The following is a 19,908-nucleotide window of genomic DNA, read 5'->3' as shown; positions in this document are numbered from 1 at the left end:
TATCTCGGGGGTTGTTCTCTCTCAAGCTTCAAGGTAGTTAAAGATGATTATAAGACATGTTCTGTTGCTTAAGTATTTGCTGACATCTAATGCCCTTTTTCTCCAAATAATGCAGGGGTGACATTTCTGAGTCAAAAAAGGATCTAAGAAGGATGGTGCCCTCAGCAGTATTTTTACTCCCATTACCTTTTAACAATGTAACTCCTATGCCACTACAGCTCCCCAACCCCTCCTCTACCTCTTCCCTCACCATTTTAATCTAACCTGAATCACTCTATTCTTCTTCAAGGAAACACACCCAGTAATAGCAGTGAATCACAGGCACTATTGCTTCTCTAGTCTCTAATGGACTTGACCAAGTGCCAGATCTGGTAGAATAAAAGGACGGGAACTTCAGGTAAAGGGAGCCCTTTAGGTTCTTATTTGGTACATTTTCCTGAATATTATTTATCAGATAAATTTTCTAGTTGCCTGGTGATGGAAAGGTTTATCACACTCATGTTCCATGTTCTAAGTAACCAACCTACTCAGTGAGGCAATTTCTCAGGCATGCCTAACAGTAAGTCAGGGGCCCTTTTATCTTGGGGTTGAAACTAAAATTCTCTCTTGCTTATCTTGGCTAAACAATATTAAACAGTTAATCCATACAGGTCACCGTTTGGTAACAAAGTCTTCAATAGTCTCTCCGAGTGTAGCAACCACACATTATGGAGTTCCATATGAGATCTTTAGGTAATAGAGAAAAGAAATATAAATATTTGTCAATTATTCTCAAAGGGAAATTTATGAAGGAACAGAGTACTAAAACACCTCTTTACCATGGATAGGTCTGTAAGATGTGACTTGAATTTATGGCAAGAGAAACCGAGAGAAGAGTTTTTGAAGGTTATTTTTAACTTATGTGCAAATGTCATAAAAAATATTGAAAGTCACTTAAGACAATTTAGCAGATTTTCTTGTGTTATAAATCTGTATTAAATTTAGTTTGCTTAATTTGTCCTAATGGACATTGTGCATCAACCTAATCCTGTAGATATTACACAGTTCCCCACCCAAGTGGATTTTAATACTAATTTCAAAGGTGTATATTTATATCTTTAATTGTGTATGAAATAACCTATGAATACTAGGTATGTCCACGTGACACGATAATTTTTGTCAATAGAGAAAAGTCTATGGAATGGAATTTTGATCATCCTGAGATTACTATTGACTTTAAAAATAATGCTAACACCCAGAATTTCAAAAATAAATCTACAGAAATAAAAATTTTAATTGTGGCTGAAAATACGTGTGTGTGTGTGTGTGTGTGTAGACAGAGAGAGAGAAAGAAGGAGAGAAAGAGACACTATTCGCTATTTTTTTCTTGCCATTAAAAAGGAATAAAAAACAAAAAAAACCTCATAAAGATTTTAGGTCTATGTCATCATCCCACAAAGAGCAATCACAGACAAGAAAGGAAGAAGCATGTTACCACTTCCTGATGAATAACAAAGTGCCCAAGAGTAGCCTTAGGTAGTGAAGAAATTTAAAAATACAGGGAAAGTCTGACTTAGGTTGATATTAATTACTATTATTATTGAATTCTATTGCTCAAATTATTCTCTATGGTAGGATAAGGAATCTTTGCTTTCTGGCTCACTGGGGTGGGTATTTTTCCCTGCCTGAAAAGTTTCATATGAAACATACAATATCCTGGGTCAGAAACAACAAACTCTCCATAGGCTAATATAATTGCAAGTCACTAAAGACGTGGAAATGTTTGTAGGCTTTTTCTGAAGGTACAATGAAAAGTATAGGGCTAGATTTCTCACACTAAATGGAGAGAGGAAGGTGGATTGCCAATTTGTTATATGAGGGGAGTAAGTAAAATACAAACTTATGTATGAGGAGATCATTTGATCCTAATGCATGGAAGTCAGAGATGTAGGTCAACAAATGCACGTATCTGAAATACGGGTTTTTCTGAATATGTGTTCTGCAGTTCTTTGAAAATCTGGCCAAACAATCCCATTTTAATATACCGGTTCACATAACAAGCAAGTCAGAACATTTGCAAGGCAAGATGTTGTTTTCCTTTATGCAGCCAGCAAAAACACAGCTCTAAGCTTAGGTTGTAAAGATAAAAGGATTTGGGAGCAGCTGATTTTAGGGACTCGTAAAAACAACTCACCCTCATGCCCTGAGGTATAAAGAACATGCATCGTCTGCATTGTGCTTCTAGTGTCAGGACAAATCAGTCTGCTTTTTTCAGAGATTAACTGATGCCAGTGGATGAGTAAAGGGAGAAATAAACGTACAGACTGAGACCTGTGACTTGGGTGAGGTGAATGACACCTGTATCACAAAACCACGAGTTCTCTTTCACTTTGTAAATTCCTCAAGGTTAATTTATATAATTTTTAAAAAATTTAGGTGTGGAATACATATTAATTATATGTGGAGGCTCCAAGTTTTCTGCTATTTATGGTTTAAATTGTGTGTGATCTCACAGCTCACGTCTTTAAAAATATGGGGTTTTGGGGGAGAGATAAGCGAAGCAATGGAAGTGTTTGTGGTATATACCTTTAAATCACTTAGGGAATGGTGAATACACCATGAATACACCAAAGTAACTATTGAGCGCTTCCTAGATACCTAGCTCTGTCCTAGATGCCTCTCATCAATTCTCATTTAATCCTCCAACGTCATATTACAGATGAGGAAACTGAGGCACAGAAACACTACAGTAGATAGCACATACAATATGGCGCCAGGATTGGAGCCTAGACATTTACGTCCCTAATCATTCCATTAGGTTGTCTTCAGGTTCTGTATTTATACTTGACTGTTTAGGACTCAAATAACTTCCTCGGGCTACTTCTAAGCCATTATCACCAGATGCTAGTTAAGGGACAGTGTCAACGCCTACAGTGGCCATTCAATGAGAGGACTGGGAACATGCGTCCCTGAACATTCCCGGCTTTCCCGTGACTCAGAAGTTACTCAGCTGAATTTCCCCAAACCCAGGGCTCCACCCGATGCAGTTAACTCTGGTTAACTCTGCCGTCGCACAGCGACAGAACCTCGCCACACAGGAAGCGGGAGGATACTAGGGACTAAGGATGCAGCGGCGCGTGTTCGACCAGGGCCAGGTCTGTCTCGGGCATCCCGGTTCTGGAGGGGCCCAACCTTCCTTAGTGATCGCTCTGCTCCCCGCACTGCGCCACAACACATGGCGTTGGGCTACATTTTCTCTCAGACTTGACTAAAAGATTCGAAGCTAAGGAACCTCTGGAGGTAGATACGACAGAAAACCTAGTGAGGGGACAGCCGCGTTTGCCTAGACATGAGCTCAACCGAAAGGGCCCAGACGCTGGCAGAGATTTCTCACAAGTTTGATTCGCAGTAGGCTGGAACCCAACGCTGCTCTTTCGTGGTCTCTGCCTTCGGGGAGTTGACGACTGGGATTTCTAACTCGCAGGCAGCCGCGCGGCTTCCAGTCGCGCCACGCCTGAGAACAGCCTCGGCGCGGGAGAGCGCAGAGATGAGACCGGCCGCAGCCGGGACAACGGGGGCGGGGACATCCTCGGCGCGCTTCCCAGACACAAAAACCAGGAAGCAAGAAGGGAAGGGCAGGGAAGCCGAGGGCTGAAGCGCGCCCCCGTCGGGACGGCTCAGTTGTCCACAAGCTCCGCCCCCGACGCCGTGCGCAGGATCGCGGCCGTGCGCGCGCATCCCGCCGCTCTCGGGCGCAGGGCCGGGCAGAGCTGCGCGCGCGCCAGTCAATTCTGCCAATCACGAGTCTCAGCCGCCGCTGGCTGGACCAAGTCCCGCCCCCGTTCGCGCGCAGTCGGGTCGCTTTCGGGAGGCGGGCGAAGCACAACGGTGCGCCTCACTCAATCTGGCCAATCGCGCGTCTCTTCCGCCTCCCGTGCGACCCCGCCCCTGGTACCAGGTCGGTTTACGGCGACAGCTGCGCGCGCTTTCTGGCCAAGCTGGGGATGGCGGAGGGAGGCGGCGTGCTGTGGGCGAGCGCAGGTCTGAGAACTGGACTTCTTCGGGGGTCAGCTGTGGAGTCGAGTCCCCAGCTGTGGACGCTTTCTGCTGTCTGGGGAACTCGACTCCTCCTCAGGCCTGGGGTCCCCGGCGGGCTGGTTTGACCCGGCTAGAGTCGATGCCTTTGTTGGAGGAAACAACTGCAATCGCCTCCTTTTCAGTGTCTGTGCGCCACTTAAAACGGTGCAGACGGGCGTAAACGTATCTCGGCTTGTTCCCCAGGCTTCGGGAGTGGAGGGCAACAGTTTTTAGTCACACACCTTTTGGAGTTCAGGTTGACTGACAGGTCTGATTATATTTTTTGAGTCAAGCTTTAAGCTGTATCTCCTTTAATTACGAAGCTGCCGTAACGGAATTAAAGAATTCCTCTCTAAAGTTGTTATTCTCCCCTCCCTTCCTAATGCGGTATTTGAAGGTATTTTGATATATAAAAACAAAACAAGGAGAGTCTTGTTTCTTTGAGATACTTGCTGGTTAATTTGTCATGAAAAAACTTAGTCCCTACGTGGGAAGGTAAATGGAAAACCGCAAAACGAGCAAGAATAAATTACAACTAAGTGAAATTAGAAGAAATTGCTGGCCTACTTGCGGATGTTTTATACACCAATACAAATTCTTTGATAAAAATTGACGACTACATATAGAGATGTGGTTAATTTGGTTCCCATTTTATAATTACTTTTTCTTTTTTAGAGGTAAACCAAGAGTTCATTTTCAAGATGGAAAGTCCATCAGATTCAGCTGTGATTTTACCTAGGACTCCAGAGCCCTGTGCGAATCCACCATCTCTTCATGCAAATAGTTCACGAAAACAAGTACAAAAATCTTAGTTTTTCCAGTGGGTTCATTCTGTGTTCAAGTATTGTGGCAGTGATGGTTTTAAGTCTACTGAAGATTGTTAGCTAACATAATATGTAGCATAAGTAGATACTTCATTAAGTAGTAATCTTAGGTTTTTCTTCTGAGATAAGGTGTATGATACTCCTCACACCTGCCTGCTGCCAGATTTTCATCTTGAATCAATTCATTTCATTTATTTTCAGATCAGGTTATAATACTCCAAATTGAGGAAGTTTTAACTGTGCAATATTGCTATGAAGCTCTTTGTTGGCAGGATCTAGGTCTTTTCCTTAATCTGTAATTCTAAAGCACCTAGAGTAGTGTGAGGCACATGCTGTTAGTAGTTCAGTGACTACTGGGATAAGTGTCTCAACACTGTTTTAGAAGGGTGTTGACTTTGCTGAGGTAAAAAAGAGAACAAAACTAATGTAGCTAGAAATTAAAGGTGTTTTGTGATGGCTACTTTAGATATATGGAGACAGAAAGCCATCTAGTGGTGTCTATCGTAGAAATGTAAGGCCTTTATTTCTAGTAGATTTATTTATATCAGGAATGTTTTTCTTTATTAACATTTTTAATGTTTTGTGCCCTTTACATTACAGCCCATGAGTGCAACACTTAGAGAAAGATTAAGGAAAACACGATCTTCATTTAATTCCTGTTACAATGTGGTAAAACGTCTTAAAGTAGAGGATGAAGAAAATGACCAGACCTGTTCAGAGAAACCAGCATCTTCCATAGAAGAAAACTGTTTGGAATTTCAAGAAAGTTTTAAACACATAGACAGTGAATTTGAAGAAAGTACATGTTTGAAAAATACCTTCAAGAATGTCAATGTATGTGAATCTAAATCACTTGATAGCAGGTCCTGCAGTGCTCTCCAAAATGAGTTTGTGAGTGAGAATCTTCCTAAACAAGGATTAAATGAAGTAAAAGCAAAATTGGTTAAGCAGGTTCAGGAGAAAGAAGACTTCCTTCGGAGGCTAAAACTAGTCAAAATGTATAGATCGAAGGTAAGAATTTTAGGACCATTGCATAATAATTTTTTACTTTTACATAAATTGCAGGAAAGTAATTTCAAAAATAGAAAACAAGGGGTTTATTTTTTTAGCATAATAAATAACAAACCAAATATTCAGAAGCCTGATTTCCAACAACTTTAATTCAACTCTAAGTTATAGATTTAGAGTAGAAGAGGCCTCTAAACACCAGATAAAACCTTTATTTGAGAGTCCCAACTCTCATTTAATATGCAGTTGAAGCTTTTCTCTCTAGTTTCTACCCCATAGCAATATTAGAGGTTTTAAATATTAGGTGCAACAGTGGGAACAGAAGTGACAGCTGACAGTGAATGAATGAAACTAAAAATGGGCCACAGAGTACAATAAAAAGTATTTTTATCTTGTGTCTCCCCCAAATAATTAAAGTGTTTCAGCATTTTGAGAAAATAACAAATATATATATTAATATTAGATTTAACATTTCAACCCAGTTTGGTTGAATTAAGTAGAACTTCGGCACTTGGAAGGAGTTAACCTTTCTTACCTGAGTAATTTATGTATATGTAGTAGCTCACTCTTCCCCAGCAATGTGGAAAGAATGATGGAATAGTGTATCTCATTTGCTTTCTTGAATTTTTAGGATTTTTCTAAATATGACTTATTTATGAGATACTGAATGTTGAAAAAAATTTTTAATTTGAATATTTGTTATGTTTTAAGAGCAGTTTTAGGTTCACAGCAAAATTGACTGGAAGGTACACCATGGTGTCATTTTTAAAAAGTACAGTTGTAATAGAAAAAGTGTATTTTTTTTTTACTAGTTTTGCCCTATTTAATGATTTGATTTTTCCCCGAGGATAAGGATGGTCCAGAGTTTGGAACAAACAAAATGGCCATAGAAGTCAGTTGGGTGCCATTGTAACCATTCCACTTGTAACCATCCTACTTGTAATCATCCTACTTTTTCCTAGGTAGAAGTCCTATTCATCCCCAGGTATGTTAGGCTTTAACCCTGTGCATCAACTGATTTGACAACTTTCACTGAGTAAGTTAAAATAGCATGACCATCTAGTTATTGACATACATTCGTGTTTGTTTTGTTTTCGGTTTCAGAATGACCTGTCTCAGTTGCAGCTGTTAATAAAGAAGTGGAGAAACTGTAGCCAGCTATTGCTTCATGAGTTGCAATCAGCTATGTCTGAAGAGAACGAGAAACTAAGCCTTACTCAACTGATAGACCACTATGGGTTAGATGATAAATTGCTACACTATAACAGAAGTGAAGAAGAATTTATAGGTGTTTAATAATTTTTTTTCTCTAAAATATCTTTGAGAATGACAATTAAAAGACACATGTTTTAAAGAGAAGGCATAAACCATTATAGCTTAGTCGGACGTGGTGGCATGCACCATAGTCCTAGCTACTCAGGAGGCTGAGGTAGGAGGAATTTGAGGTTACATTGAGTTATGATTGTGCCACTGCACTCCAGCCCAGGTGACAGAATAACACCTTGCCTCTTAAAAATGAATTAAATTAAAAAAATAAGAATTTCTATACCATAAATATGAAAATATCTTTGAACTAATTAAGATTAAATGAATAAAAAAGATCTTGAATATTTTTTTCTGACTTAAAATCTTATTCATTCATGAATAAAAACAACAATTCATGGTATTTTACACATTTATTCATGCAGGACCAAAATTTATATGCTGACCAAGGGTAAAATTAAACAATTGGCTATTAAAAATATGCAACTAAAAGGAGACTCTACTTAAATTTCCCAGTATGAAAGAAAAAGAAATGATTTTACCCAAATGAAATGATTTTTAAAATGATTAATTTGGCCTTGTGTTTTCCTGCCAGTGTTTTTACATTTTAACAAGAGCAGGAAATGTTTTCATCCGTAATCTTTCTACTTCAGCCTGTAGTATTGAAATCTCTTCAGCTTGTTGTTTTGAAATATTTGTTAACTTCTGTTGTTGCATCATGTTTTCATGTCGTTCTTGGACAATCTTTTCACAAGTCAATTTAGAGCCTATCCCAAAAATGGAGAAGAAAGGAATTAGCTGGATTATTATCAATACTTTCAAACACAGAAGCAGTACTCAGAATCAATTAAACATGTGGAAGAAATGCTGGAAGCTTTATAACTATTGTACAGATTTCAGGGATACTGATTATTTTAAGGAAACCTGCAGTTGATTAAAGAAAAATAATGCTTACCCATTGCATTACAGATGTCTTTTCTCTCTGACACAGCTACCAACTCTTCTCGTAGATTGCAGCTTAGACTATAATTTGCTACATCTTTTTGATTGCTGAACTTTCCCAGTTTTTTGAGTAGTTTTTTGCAGTTTTCCACATTCTTTTTGTGGGTCTGAAATTTTGTTGTCATGACAGCCCACAAAATTAATTTTTGAAAAAATATAATTTATTTTATAAAGACGTTATTCTTATATTTTAAATACATCATCATTAAGATAACATCTTACCACCATATCCCTAATGCCTGGCATACTGCCTACCTGTAGTAGGCACTCAGTTGTTGAAAAATAGAATGAGATCTTAATACCACATTTTAGAAAAATTATTATAGTCTTAAAAATGAGAGAATATTTTAAAAGCTTCAGATTACTTTGTTTCTATTTTATATATGTTATATAACAAAAACTGAGCATTTGTTATTCAGTTATGATAACATAAAGCCTTTACAAGGAAAGACTATCAACACATCTATTACATAAATCGTGAACTAATGTGAAATAGAAAATCCACTTACATTCAGATATTTCCTTGGGTTAATTCTAATATTAAAAGAAGTGCTTTATTCTACTGATTATGGTTGCAAAGACACTATTCAGGGATCTCTAATTACTTCATGAATTCTAGTAAATGCCCAAGATTTTGTTAGGCTCTGTTTGAATTCATGATTTGAAGCACTAATACTTTGCTCAAATGATTCACAGATTTGGGATTATAATGATCATTTTCTTTTGAGACTTACCTTATCTATAACAGCAATGGTTTGCTCCATTATGCCAATCTGAATACTAATCAGAGACTCATAGTTGGGTTCATTTAGGTACTTTGAAACAAAAAAATCACAATATATGTAAGGATATTTTTCTCTTTCAATGGATAACTTCATAATGATTGTTTTAGTTTTGAAAGTTACTTTTTTTAATAATAAATATCTATGTAAGTTAAGTTTGATTTGACTTTTGTGCCAATGATATTTACCTTTATTTAGCCATCAGTACACTCATGTACACTAATTATTTCACTCAATACACTAATTATTACAAATGTCTAGGGTTTACGTCCTCATTCATTCATTTATTCAAATCATCAAATATTTGTTAAGTATTCCACTTGAGTCCCACATTAACAGTGTCCCATTTAAAGACACTGAAGAAGATACAAAGATAGCTAACATGATTTAGCCTTCAAGGAAAAGGGAACATATAGATATGATTGATTGCCAGAAGATATGTAAAATGTCATGCAAATTTAAAGGTGGTTTGTGATGGGATGGAATTCCTCCAGTCTTGAGAAATCAAGAAAGGTTTTATGAAGGTGACTTTTAAACTAGACCTTGAAAACTAGATAGATTTGGGGTATTCAAAACAAAAATTAGGAGAGACAGTCCAGATAGAAGAACCAGTATGGATAAAAAGAGGTAGAATCCTAGAAAATATTAATAAGTTTCATTTGAGAATACTAATGTATAAGAGGAACAGTGAGACATGAGTTTGAAAAGTTAAGTTGAAAGACACTGCCCACCTAAGGATGTCATAATTCGTTTGCTAGATAAGAAGTGGCAGTTTAAATTGTTTGAGCAGGATAGTAATGTTATTAGAACTGAATAGGAATACTAATCCAACAGCGGTATACAGTATAGATTAGATAAGAGGAAGACCCGGGGTCAAGAGACCAGTTAGAGATTAATTATAAGATTGTTTAAACCATTGAAAATGGAGGACTGACCTGGGACCAGGGCAGTGGGGATAGAAAATGAGGGAATAAATACATACACTAGGCAAGACTTGGAAGGCATGGGAAAGAGGGGAACCAAAGATAACTAAAACTTCAAGCCTGAGCAAGTGGCTGAAAAGAACAAAAATAAGCAAATTAAGAAGAGGAGCTCCTGATAGGTGGGAAATACAGAAATAGAGCTTGGCTTGGAATCCACAGAGCCGGATTAGTCTTCTAAAAGTGATCAGGAAAGTAAGGAAAATAGAGGAGATCACTAAGGGAGAGGCATGGAAAGAAACACAAACGTGGCTAAGAGCAGAATCTTAAAGAATGGCTATAGGGAAGGGTTAGAGGCAAAAGAGAATTCAGTAGAGGACGAGGAGAGGAGGAGGTCTGACATGTTGAAAGTAAAATTAATCAGGGGTGATAAAAGGAAAGGAATGGGTAATCAAGATAGTTAAATGCTACAGAGAATTCAAGGATGGTAATGATGGGGAAAATCTGACCACAGGATTTGACAACTAAAAAATGCTTAGTGAACTGTAAGAATTATTCTACTGAATAGATCATGAAGAAGTGGTGGTAGCAGATGTAAACAACTGGGAGAAAAAGACAAGAATTCATAGACATATTAGGAAACACTCCTGGCTGAGAATACGCTTGACATCACAGAGGCTTCTGATTAAATACTGGTTAAATGAATGAATACATTAATGAATAAAATTAAAACTATGTTGGGGGGACAGGGAGAACTTACCTTTTGACGATCTCTTGAGAAAAACAGCATCTGAATATCCCAAGCCTTTTGATTTAGATCTTCCATTTCCATCTCCATTTTCTTATGCTCCCATTCAATCTGATATATTCCTTTGTGTACCTCTTTAGTTTCCATCATGCTAGCAACTTTCTTTTGTCCTTGAGTCTTAAAAAAGTACATTTGATATTCAAATAATATATCTCTGCATACAGGATCTAGACTATTTGAAGCTGAATGCTATTCTTATAAAACATTTGGATCACAGAGATAATTCTATTTTCTTTTAAAAATGCAGCAGATATTAAAAATAACTTCTTGGGCAAAATCTGATTACTATAAAGTATGATAGTCACAAAACAGAAGGGATTATACGGTATATTTAAATGGCAGAGCCAATTTACTTTAGCTGTCAACAATTAGGCAGAAAATCCTCTTGCCATCACTTAGTCTACCAAACTGTATGCATTTGTATCCCTGCTCATTGCCCTCTTACCAGATGCTATGGATAAAGGATTGCAGTTTAATGCAGCTAGGCACAGCAGTATCTGGTTGGTAGCTGGTGGAAAAGCAAACAAACAAAAACAAAAAACAAAAATGGAAAACCACAAAAAAACCCATATGATCATCACAATAGATGCAGAAAAGCATTTGATAAGATCCAGCACCTCTTCATGATAAAAACCCTCAACAAACTAGGCATAGAAGGAACATATCTCAAAATAATAAAAGCCATATATGACAAACCCACAGCCAACATCATATTGGGAAAAAGTTGAAAGCATTCCCCCTAAGAACTAGAATAAGACAAGAATGCCCACTGTCACCACTTCTATTTAACATAGTACTTGAAGTCCTACCCAGAACAATCAGGCAAGCAAAAAAATAAATAAATAAAGGGCATCCAAGGAAGAGGAAAGGAAAGAGCATCCAGGAAAAAGGAGGTCAACCTACCCCTGTTTGCCGATGATAAGATCTTATACTTAGAAAACCCTAAAAACTCCACCAAAAGACTTGTAGAGGGAATAAACAAATACATGAACCTGCCAATCCAGTGAATCCAGCACAATATCTTTCAAAAATGGAGGTAATTAAAACTTTTTCAGACAAAGAAAAATTGAGAGAATTTATTACTAGAAGACCCATACTTCAGTTAAGTTAAAGGAAATTCTTTAAGCAGAAGGTTTATGATACAAGATGGAAACTTGGATCTACACAAAGAAATAAAGATCTTTTGAAATAGTGAGTGAAAATAAGGTAAACGAAAAATAACTTTTTCACATTTTTTAAAAATTATTCTAAAAGATAATTGACTGTCTAAAGCAAAAATAACAACAATATATTTTGGGTTTATAGCATTTGTAAAAGTAAAACAAATGGTAACATTAACATATAATTCCTAAATTGCACAAAATTCCCAAATATTTGGAAATTAAATAACACATGTCTAAATAATCCATGAGTCAAATAGGAAGTCACAAGGGAAATCAGAAAATATTTTAAATGGAAAGAAAATGAAAATACAAAATATTAAAATTTGTAGAATACAGATAAAATAAAACTTAGAGGGAAATCTATAATACTAAATGTTCATATTAAAAAAGAAACAAGGTCTGAAATAAATTAACCAATCTTATCTCTGGTTACCTTTAGATGAGTAGATTGGGTCTAACAAAACTATGGCATATTAGAATGAACATTTAGCTGTGGTCCTGAATTCCCTGTACCTTAGAATTATGGGGGAAGCTTTTAAAAAATACTCATGCACCTCTCAACACTCACAAAAATTAATTCATGATGGATAACAGACTTAAACCTAAGGCACTAAACTATAAGAATTCTAGAAGAAGAGGTTGGACAAACTCTTTTAGATCAGCCTAGGCAAAGAATTTATGAAGAAGGCCTCAAAGGCAATCACAGCAACAACAAAAATAAATAAAATGGGACTTGATTAAATTAAAATGTTTCTGTCTAGCCAAGGAATAGAATGAATAGACAACCTACAGAATGGGAGAAAATATTTGCATGCTATACACCCGACAAAGAGCTAATAATCAGAATCTATAAAGAACTCAAGCAAATCAGCAAGAAAACATCAAACGACTCCATTAAAAAGTTGGCAAAAGACACGAACAGAAGCTATTCAAAAGAAGATAGACTACTGGCCAATAAACATGAAAAAATGCTCAATGTCTCTAATCATCAGGGAAATGCAAATCAAAACCACAATGAAATATCACCTAACTCCAGAGAGACTTTTATTAAAAAGTCCCAAAACATCAGATGCTGGTGTGGACGTAGAGAGAAAGGAACACTTACATACTGTTGGTGGAACTGCAAACTAGTTCAACCCCTATGGAAAATAGTATGGAGATACCTCAAAGAACTAAAAGTAGACCTACCATTTGATCCAGCAATCCCACTACTGAGTATTTACCCAAAGCAAAAAAAGACATTTTATAAAAAAGACACTTGCACTTGAATGTTTATAGCAGCACAATTTACAATCACAAAGATGTGGATACAACAGTGTCCATCAATACATGAGTGGATTAACAAAATGTGGTATATGTACGCCATGGAGTATTGCTCAGCCATAAAAAAATGGTGAGCTAGAACCTTTGTAACAACCTGGATGGAACTGGAGACCACCTTCCTAAGTGAAGTATCACAAGAATGGAAAAACAAACACTACATGTACTCAGTATTAAATTGGAACTAAATGATCAATACTCATGTGTACATATGGTAGTAAAATTCAGTGGAAATGAAGCAGGTGGCAGGGGGGAAGAGGGGATGGGTTAATTCACACCTAACGGGTCTAATGTACACTATCTGGGTGAGGGACACACTTACAACTTTGACTCAAACTGTATAAAAGTAATTCATGTAACCAAAATGTGTGTATCCCCATAATATTCTGAAATTTAAAAAAAGCACATAAAAGAAGGTCACTTAAGAAAAAGGAAAACAATGATGAAAATTCTGTGGCACCTTGAAGGCCAATCAATAAAACACTTCCATTAGCAAAAGCTGAAAATTATGCAGTGGTTGTAAAAATACAGTTTACAAACTTTATCTGATAAATTTTTATTAGCTAGCCTTGATAAAAATGGAAGCTATTATAAACATTTTATAAGATTCTTGACTAAGTAAGTTTTTAAAATAAAACATTCATACCTTTGCGTCCATAAAAAAATACTCATGCCTGAAGGTGGGGTCTGGGCACATTTGTGAAGTTCTTAAGGTGATTCTAATGTGCAGCCACAGTTAGGAACCACTGAGTTAACTGAATTAAAATTACTTATCATGGAAATGAGAGAATAATGTAAAATATTTGATACAGCAGAAAATATGTTGTCTTTTTCTCTTTAAAAAAAAGTATAATTACCCGAATCACAGAATTCAGGTCTTCAATTATGGTCTTGTTGATGAGAATTGCATCAGGATAGTCCAGTACTAACTGGAAATTCTCCAGTTCTACTTGTCCTTGTTTAAGAAGAATTTGGATTGTCAAATTCAACTGGAATTTCACTTTTTCTTCCTGTAATCTAAATTAAAAAGGATTTCAAAGCAAGTAGTTGTAACATGTTTCTATTTCAAATTTCACCTATTATCTGAGAATATAAAATTCAAATCAGCTTAAGGAAAACATGCTAGAGATTAGTGTGGAGAGTATTTTCCTAAAGATGAGCTTTCCTAGAGGTCGCTCTGAAACCTCTTCCTCCTGATAAAGAATTATACTTGGGTGCTCAAAGAATAAGTATGGACAGCAATACATTTATAAAATTTTACTTTAGGATTAAGAAAGGACTGTATAATTTTGATTGTAATAAAAATAAAGTAAAAATGAAGAAAGTAGAGATGTTACTAAGTATTAATAGCAAATCTATTAGAGTTTTGACTGTATTTATTGATTTCTGATACTATATTAACACTATTTAATCTGTATGCTATTTATCAAATCTATTTCTGGGTAATGCATATTTCTCCTTATAGCCGGGATCTAAAAATGATGTATAGCAATGAATTTGGGAACAATAGAGAAGTATTTGTCAATGTGGCTGCAAATATGGCCAAAAGTGAAGCAAGGACTTAAAAGAGTATCCCAATCACTCAGTAAAAAACAACAAGCTCCCCTAAAGAAAAAGATATGAGTTGGCTAGGTGTCTACAGGGTAAGTTCTTGGACATCTGCTTAATTTTCCACAGAGTTAGCTTCAGCCCAAAAGTACTGATTGGCAGAAACAGGTTCTTTATATTTTTATGTGGAAGGGGCAGATTAAAACATACTAAAATATTTCTAAAACTTGTTTATTTGTAAAAAGAGCAAGGGAACATGTGGGGAAGTTTCCTCCTGAATCAAGGCCTTATGTAACGCAATGCACTTTTTTTTCTTTTTATTTTCCCTCCATGCCAGTCACATGCAATGCAATGCACTTTTTTAAAAAGAGATTTTTTTAAAGCACAGTGCTGGGGTAAGTTTGCACCAGCTGTAAACCAGTCAGTCAATGGGCATTCTCCCCCAGTGATGACACAACCTAATTTAGCCTTGGCTTACGAAAGCATGACCTTTCTAACAAACTAGCTAACAGGAAAAAAAAAAGGAGAAAACTCACAGCACATAATTTCCCTTTTGAAGAGAAAGACCATAACACACAACTGTTGGTCTTTGTTTGATTAACTATCTGTGGCTCAACTCCTTGTTTTTAAGATTAACCACCTGTGACTTAAATGGTTTTATTTGAGAGTTTGTTTTACAGCACTTTAAAAGAACTGAGCAGATAGAAGGAATGGGGAACCCCCAGTTCCTGCCAGACCACATTCCAAGGACCCTGATAAGCCAGCCTCAAGAAGAAGAGAAATAAAAGGGGAAAATGAATGCAGCCGTTTCACAGTTGTCTTCTGTATCAGTCTGCAACAATAAACTCTTCCCCCTGCTTTGCCCCAGTAAAAACCCCCAAACCCCTAACCCTCAGGGTTGGCACTTTTTGTGTGCCAAGCCTTTCTCTCTCTCTCTCTCTCTCTCTAAGTAAAATAAACTTTTTTTTTTTTTTTTGAGACAGAGTCTCACTCTGTCACTTGGGCTAGAGTGCCGTAGTGTTAGCCTAGCTCACAGCAACCTCACACTGCTGGGCTCAAGTGATCCTTCTGCCTCAGCCTCCTGAGTAGCTGGGACCACAGGTGCATGGTACCACGCCTGGTTAATTTTTTCTCTTTTTAGTAGAGAAGGGGTCTCACTCTTGCTCAGGCTGGTCTGGAACTCCTGACCCCAAGCGATCCTCCTGCCTCGGCCTCCCAGAGTGCTAAGATTACAGGTGTGAGCCACCGTACCGTAAAATAAACTTTTTACTTCTTTCTATCCTAATTTTTGTGTCAAGAATTCTTTCTAAGCCTGCAATACAGATTCCCACCCTAAAACCTTAGAATAGGTGAACATGAAAAAGAGGTTCAAATTACAGGATGAGTTCATGGAACACTTTCTCAATCTCTTGTTGCACCTTTTCATCCTCCTCAACTCTTTTCCGGAGGAAAGCCACCATTTCCATTAAGCCAGCTGCTTTCTGCTTTACCTGAAGAAACAAGTCACAAATATCTCAGAAGATACAGAGCTCCAAATTTAGAAAACATTTATCTTTTAACTTTTTTTTGTTTCAAAACCTTAACAAGCCCATCTTTCTAAGAAAATAATAAAATTTTAAATCCCTGCCATTATGTAGTAAAAGATGTCTAAAACTTATACGGTAAGTTCCATGAATAACTTGAAAAGTATCAAATTTGCCTCTTGGTGAAAATCAAGTATGCGAACAATTAGAATTTTTCTTATACCTTATTTTTCAATTTGTTCTCATCACTTTAGGTGAAATTATAACATCATAGATACTTTAACAACAATATGCCAGCCTGATGCATACGGCACTGAATTTAAGAAATTTGAGGGAGTGGTCAAGAAGCAGCAAGAGGAAGGATTCTCTTCTCAAATAAACATGTTCTCAAATTTTTACCCTTTGCTACACTGGCTTTTTATTCTAGCAAAACTATAAAGTTGGTTCTGCTGAGCTAGATATAATTCTAATCTATGCAAAATGAAATAATCTACAACGGTGTTGTCCAAGAGAAATAGAATGTGAGCCATAAATGCGAGTCATGTATGTAATATTAAGTTTGCAGTAGCCACGTTATAAAAAGTGAAATGAAACAGATAAACTTAATTTTACTAATACATTTTATTTAACACAATATATCTAAAATGTTATCATTTCAACTTATAATCAATATAAGGATATTAATGAGATATTTTTCATTTTTTTTTTTTTAATTCAAAGTCTTCTAAATTTTCTGCTTACAGCACATCTCAGTTAGGACTGGCCACATTTATTTCAAGTGCACAATCAGCACATATAGCTAGTGGCCACTATTTTTGACAGCGCCAGTCCACAAGCACAGGCCTATACTTAGCCCTCAATAGCACCAAGGTTAATATAATTATTTTATTGTTATTATTGCCGACTACTACCTAGCAGGAATATCTAAATAATTAGCTTTTGTGGATGCACTGACCAATGTAAACTATATATTTGATATCACACTAAGAATTAAATTAGATTAAATTAAACTGTTACATACTTTCTGTTCATTTTCCACTTTTGTTCGTCTGGTTGCGCAGAAATGATCCCAGACCGAGGGGTCCAAGCCTTCTGGCATGTTATGAATATTGTCCAGCTCGTCCATGGCCTTCATTAACTGGGCGAAGTTATCCCTATTCAACTTGCCAGATCCTGGTCGTTCTCCAAAAGGGACAATACTGGTTGTTTCTGTGTGTGTTTTCTGCTTGTGAATCCTGGTATTATCAAGAAAAGCCCATCAACGTTTCATATTTTCACAAAAAATATCAATGTTAAACAATCAGACCTTTAGAGTAGGCAGGGCACATTGCATGGCTCTTTCCTTTGGCACTTGAGGGCTAGTGGGTGAACTATTCCACAGAGAAAGGCACCCGCTCTGTTCTTCTTCCACACTCTCTGCATTCCCAGACAGGACTGTGACTGGACTGTAGATGTCCCTCACTGTTGTCAGCACTGACAGCTTTACCTGTGCTAGGACATGTCTTCCTTCTGTGTATTGTAAACAGGCAGATAAATGCCCAAGAGAAGTGTGGGTGTTCCCTGGCTCTGTCTTGCACATCCTCTGCTGGCATCCTTTTTGCAGGTGAGTAGCCAGTAATACATTTAGAAGTTTGTGAAACTGGAGGAGTGTCTCTTTTAATCTACATTGATGGATTGGTTTTGTTACCCTGGGCTGCAGCTGGGAAGGGAAAGAGATAAAGATTTGTGCCGGGCACTCACTGAAAGGTGGCCTTACTAATAACCTACCTAACAGAGAGAAATAAACTCACAGCACATAATTGTCCCTTTGAAAAGGAAACCCACAATACAACTACCCCCTTTGTTTCGTTTAATTAAAACACGTATGGTTTAACTCGTTATCTCTAAGACTTTGTTTTCTCAGCCTTGAAGAACCCTAAGCAGACAGTAGTGATGCAAGCTCTCCACTTTAGCTCTCCCCAGTATCAGAATTCAAGGACTCAGATAAAGTCAGCCTTACAGAGAAAAATAAAAAAAACCTCCCTGACATCTTGCAGTTGCTTCTGTTATCAGTCTGCTAAAGCAGAGAATAAAAAAGCCATTTTTACCCTTTACAACACAAGCTGCTTTCCCTCAATTGCCCAGCATTTTCACTCCTTTCTCTGTGTGTTGAGGCCACTCCCTCCTCTCTCTCTCTCTCTCTCTCTCTCTCTCTCTCCTTCTCGGGAAAACAAATAAACCTTTTACTTCTGTATATCCTAATCACTGTATGAAAATTCTTTCTCGCTTGTATATGACCTTCATACCCTAACACTGATGATCAAGTGCTTTCCAAGACACGGTGAGGGTGGTGCTATATTATCATCCCCCTAGATGAGGAAAGCCAGGCTCTGAGAGAAGCTCTTGGCCCAAGGCTGCAGGTCTGAAAGGTGTTGGAGTTAGGATTTAAAAGTAATTCTGTTTGACAACAAAGGTTTGTGCTTTTCCTACTGCTGCTCCCAATACATAGGCAGTCTCACTTCTTTCTCCACAAGGAAAAGGTATGTACTTGGGCTTCTTATAACTCATTCCTTTAAAAACAGGGAAACCAAGACATGAGGCATGTTCCCGGTTAAATTCCCTATGTTGTATGTAACCTGTCCCAGGGGAGAGAATGAGTTTGTATCTCAGGTAGAAATTATCCTACACCTTTGTGACAAACTCCATGATTTTTAGATTACGCTTTACTGAAAACTATGAGAATGTGAATGTATAAAGTTGGAAGTCAATGAAATGAAACTCTAAAGCTATTCTCAGAAAAAAAATCAGATCTTTTAGAATTTTTTAGAAAATGTTTATCTTCTGCTATTCATTCTGGTGTTTTTTCAACCTTTGTCTTGAGCACAATCACATAAGACACTCTGAGGAAATGCTATTTGTGGTCAACTAATTGTGGAAATCCCTGCTTACTCTTTTCCTTATACTTGGTGATCCAAAGACCAATAGCAAGTTCTGAGAAATTCTGCATTAAGGAAAGCTGTTTATCTTATTTTTTCAAAACTCAGTGTTTCTCACAAACTTATTGAGTCCTGGAAGACCATTACATGCAATCCAATTCATACTGCCAGGGACTCATATTTGCTGGAGTATGTCTTGGAAAAAGCTGTTTATAAATCTATATGCCATCTATGTCTTAAAAAGAACAGCTTTCATGTATAAAGTAGAACCTATAATAGCACTATACTTACACAGATACTTAACTGTTTTTACATAATAAAAATAAATTCTTCTTCATCCCTTACCTTAAGATACAGGTGCCATCTTAAAAAACACCAAATTATGATCAAGACACTTAAACATGTCCACCTAAAAGATTATTATACTGAATATTTCCATCTAATTGGGAGAAAAGCTGAAATCAAATAGCACTCTTTTTCATTTACAAACTTTTTCTCAGAAACATAATAGCAAAGGAAAAACAAACCTTGGTCGGCGTTTAAAAAGTTTGTAGAGTGTATCGACTTGATGACTGGGAATTTCAGAAAATTCCTTTTTAAAGCTCCGATCGAGAATCTAAGGACAAAGACTTTATTGTGAGGATTGCAATTTTGTTCAGAAACTTTTTATTTGTTTTGGGAAACAGAAGTTTCCAAAATAGTATTTACCCATAAGGCATGCAAGTTACTATTCTATTCTATACTATTCAATTCTATTCATTCTATTCTAGTCTATT

General features: G+C 36.9%; 2 protein-coding genes across 8 annotated transcripts in view; one reads left to right on the top strand and one right to left on the bottom strand.

The window, feature by feature from the left end:
* The first annotated feature begins 3,886 nt into the window (after positions 1-3,886).
* On the top strand, positions 3,887-7,347 carry SFR1 (SWI5 dependent homologous recombination repair protein 1). Of its 2 annotated transcripts, none has more exons than XM_045569364.1 (4): positions 3,887-3,937; positions 4,732-4,853; positions 5,481-5,891; positions 6,993-7,347. In XM_045569364.1, the coding sequence occupies exons 2-4, from the start codon at positions 4,758-4,760 to the stop codon at positions 7,182-7,184; spliced, it is 699 nt and encodes a 232-aa protein (XP_045425320.1). In that variant the 5' UTR covers positions 3,887-3,937; positions 4,732-4,757; the 3' UTR covers positions 7,185-7,347. The 2 variants fall into 2 exon arrangements, with proteins under 2 accessions (XP_045425320.1, XP_045425319.1); XM_045569363.1 differs by lacking the exon at positions 3,887-3,937 and adding an exon at positions 3,944-4,020.
* A 198-nt stretch (positions 7,348-7,545) lies between these two features.
* The window catches only part of CFAP43 (cilia and flagella associated protein 43), a 75,191-nt gene continuing 62,828 nt past the window's right edge, over positions 7,546-19,908 (bottom strand). For 5 of the 6 annotated variants that reach the window (XM_045569355.1, XM_045569359.1, XM_045569357.1 and 2 more), the window contains 8 exons: positions 19,660-19,748; positions 17,239-17,452; positions 16,072-16,184; positions 14,004-14,163; positions 10,616-10,780; positions 8,888-8,968; positions 8,107-8,260; positions 7,546-7,918 (listed from right to left, as the gene is read on the bottom strand). In XM_045569355.1, coding sequence (XP_045425311.1) covers positions 7,752-7,918; positions 8,107-8,260; positions 8,888-8,968; positions 10,616-10,780; positions 14,004-14,163; positions 16,072-16,184; positions 17,239-17,452; positions 19,660-19,748 — 1,143 coding nt within the window. In that variant the 3' untranslated portion in view covers positions 7,546-7,751. Of the gene's footprint in view, positions 7,919-8,106; positions 8,261-8,887; positions 8,969-10,615; positions 10,781-14,003; positions 14,164-16,071; positions 16,185-17,238; positions 17,453-19,659; positions 19,749-19,908 lie in introns of those variants that run through there. The other variant, XM_045569360.1, reaches the window with a different exon arrangement.

The sequence above is a fragment of the Lemur catta genome, chromosome 14 (genome assembly GCF_020740605.2).
Source record: "Lemur catta isolate mLemCat1 chromosome 14, mLemCat1.pri, whole genome shotgun sequence".
In the NCBI taxonomy this organism is placed as follows: domain Eukaryota; kingdom Metazoa; phylum Chordata; class Mammalia; order Primates; family Lemuridae; genus Lemur; species Lemur catta.
Note: the sequence above shows the minus strand (reverse complement) of the source record. Positions and strands in the feature narration are given on the sequence as shown.

What these genes read in the sequence shown, in the direction of transcription:
- SFR1 (XM_045569363.1), top strand. Translation starts at nt 3,984, where the DNA reads ATGGCGGAGGGAGGCGGCGTGCTGTGGGCGAGCGCAG. An exon ending in CGTGCTGTGGGCGAGCGCAG is followed by an intron (nt 4,021 to 4,731) that starts GTCTGAGAACTG and finishes TTTCTTTTTTAG; the next exon opens with AGGTAAACCAAGAGTTCATT. An exon ending in CAAATAGTTCACGAAAACAA is followed by an intron (nt 4,854 to 5,480) that starts GTACAAAAATCT and finishes TTTACATTACAG; the next exon opens with CCCATGAGTGCAACACTTAG.